The sequence below is a fragment of the Trachymyrmex cornetzi genome, unplaced genomic scaffold (assembly GCF_001594075.2).
Source record: "Trachymyrmex cornetzi isolate Tcor2-1 unplaced genomic scaffold, Tcor1.1 scaffold277, whole genome shotgun sequence".
NCBI classification, from domain to species: domain Eukaryota; kingdom Metazoa; phylum Arthropoda; class Insecta; order Hymenoptera; family Formicidae; genus Trachymyrmex; species Trachymyrmex cornetzi.
Window position 1 is genome coordinate 312,991 of NW_017297449.1, and position 1,384 is coordinate 314,374.

The 1,384-nt window shown below is 34.0% G+C and overlaps 1 protein-coding gene across 1 annotated transcript; it reads left to right on the forward strand.

Moving 5' to 3' along the window:
* Positions 1-202: 202 nt before the first annotated feature.
* LOC108762117 (transcription factor Adf-1-like) lies at positions 203-1,163 on the forward strand. The gene is made up of 3 exons (XM_018508948.1): positions 203-559; positions 635-803; positions 878-1,163. Exons 1-3 carry the CDS (start codon positions 418-420, stop codon positions 1,161-1,163), a joined length of 597 nt encoding a protein of 198 aa, XP_018364450.1. The 5' UTR covers positions 203-417.
* Positions 1,164-1,384: the final 221 nt, after the last annotated feature.

Genomic DNA, 1,384 nt, shown 5'->3' on the forward strand with positions numbered 1-1,384 from the left:
TTTCGTATTTTTCTTGAGCAGCGAATGCAACGGTTTAGCTTTAGTGGCAAGGTCTTTGATAAACCGGCGGAAAAAATTTACGAGACCTAAGAATCTCTGTAATTCAGTAACGTTTTTTGGAACGGGAAAACGTTTAATTGCTTCAACATGTTTGTCACTTAAAGTTATTCCCTTTGGGGATATTACGTAGCCTAAAGGGTGGTTTACATTGGACGTAGAACGTAACGTAGACATAGACGTAGACGTAGACGCAGACGTAGAAATTCTTTGTGGTTTACATTGAAGTACTTTTCAGTATGTGATCGTGGTCCTTATAACCAATCACAGAGCTGCATCCTTAACCTTACTTTTATTTCGAAAGTTTAGTGTTTGTTTTGCGAGTATCAGTGATTGTATTTTCGAATACGAAGTAAAAAGATGAGCGAAGAATTAGATCGTTTGTTAATTTTAATGGTGGAGAGTAATCCTCATTTATACGATAAAAAATTACCGGGTTTTAAAGACAAGGTACTTTGCAATAATTCATGGAAGTCTATTGGCGATCGATTGAATGTCAGCTGTAAGTCTATAATTGTTGTTTTAATTTGTCGAATTGTTTAATAAAAAAATAATAAAATATTTAATTTATTTGCAGCGGAAGATGCTATGCGACGTTGGAAAGTTCTAAGAAAACGTTTCAGCAAGGTTAGGAGACAAAAAGCAAACATTCCTTCTGGGTCTGGTGCATCGTCAGAAAACCAGGAAACTGAATGGTCTTTATATAATACCCTACTATTTTTACAACCCCATGTACAAAATAGAAAGTAAGAATAACTTTTGTAGTATGTTCTATTTTGTTGTACTTAGTGTAATATATATGGAATAATGTTATGTACAGGTCAATTGGTAACTTAGCATTGAATGCCAGTCAGAAGAATAAATTTTCAGACGATATTCTTTATGTCGATGAGAACTCACCAGAAACTCAGTTAGATGTATTGGACGAATCAGTAGAATGCATAGATAAAGATGTTCGCAACTACCTGTTAAATATAGAAAAGGAAACAGGGGACGACGGAACTTCGAAATGTACCGAAAAATTGAATTTCAATAAGAAACGACCATTGTTGGAGATAGAAAATCAACAAAAGAAGAAAAAAAAAACCTCAACCTTTACCTCCTGAGGAACGTCTTATCTCCATGCTCGAAGGCGTAGAAAAAACAATCGTAAAAAAAGACGATACAAAAGATGATGCTCTTTGGAATTTTTGCATTTCATTATACGGATCGATGAAAAAAATGACAAAGACAAAAGTGAAAAACGTGAAATTCAAAATTTCTCAACTTCTCTATGAATTCGAGTCTGACTCGGAAAATTAAGGTATACGATATGTACATATAATAT

What these genes read in the sequence shown, in the direction of transcription:
- LOC108762117 (XM_018508948.1), top strand. Translation starts at nt 418, where the DNA reads ATGAGCGAAGAATTAGATCGTTTGTTAATTTTAATGGTGGAGAGTAAT. An exon ending in CGATCGATTGAATGTCAGCT is followed by an intron (nt 560 to 634) that starts GTAAGTCTATAA and finishes ATTTATTTGCAG; the next exon opens with CGGAAGATGCTATGCGACGT. An exon ending in CCCCATGTACAAAATAGAAA is followed by an intron (nt 804 to 877) that starts GTAAGAATAACT and finishes TGTTATGTACAG; the next exon opens with GTCAATTGGTAACTTAGCAT.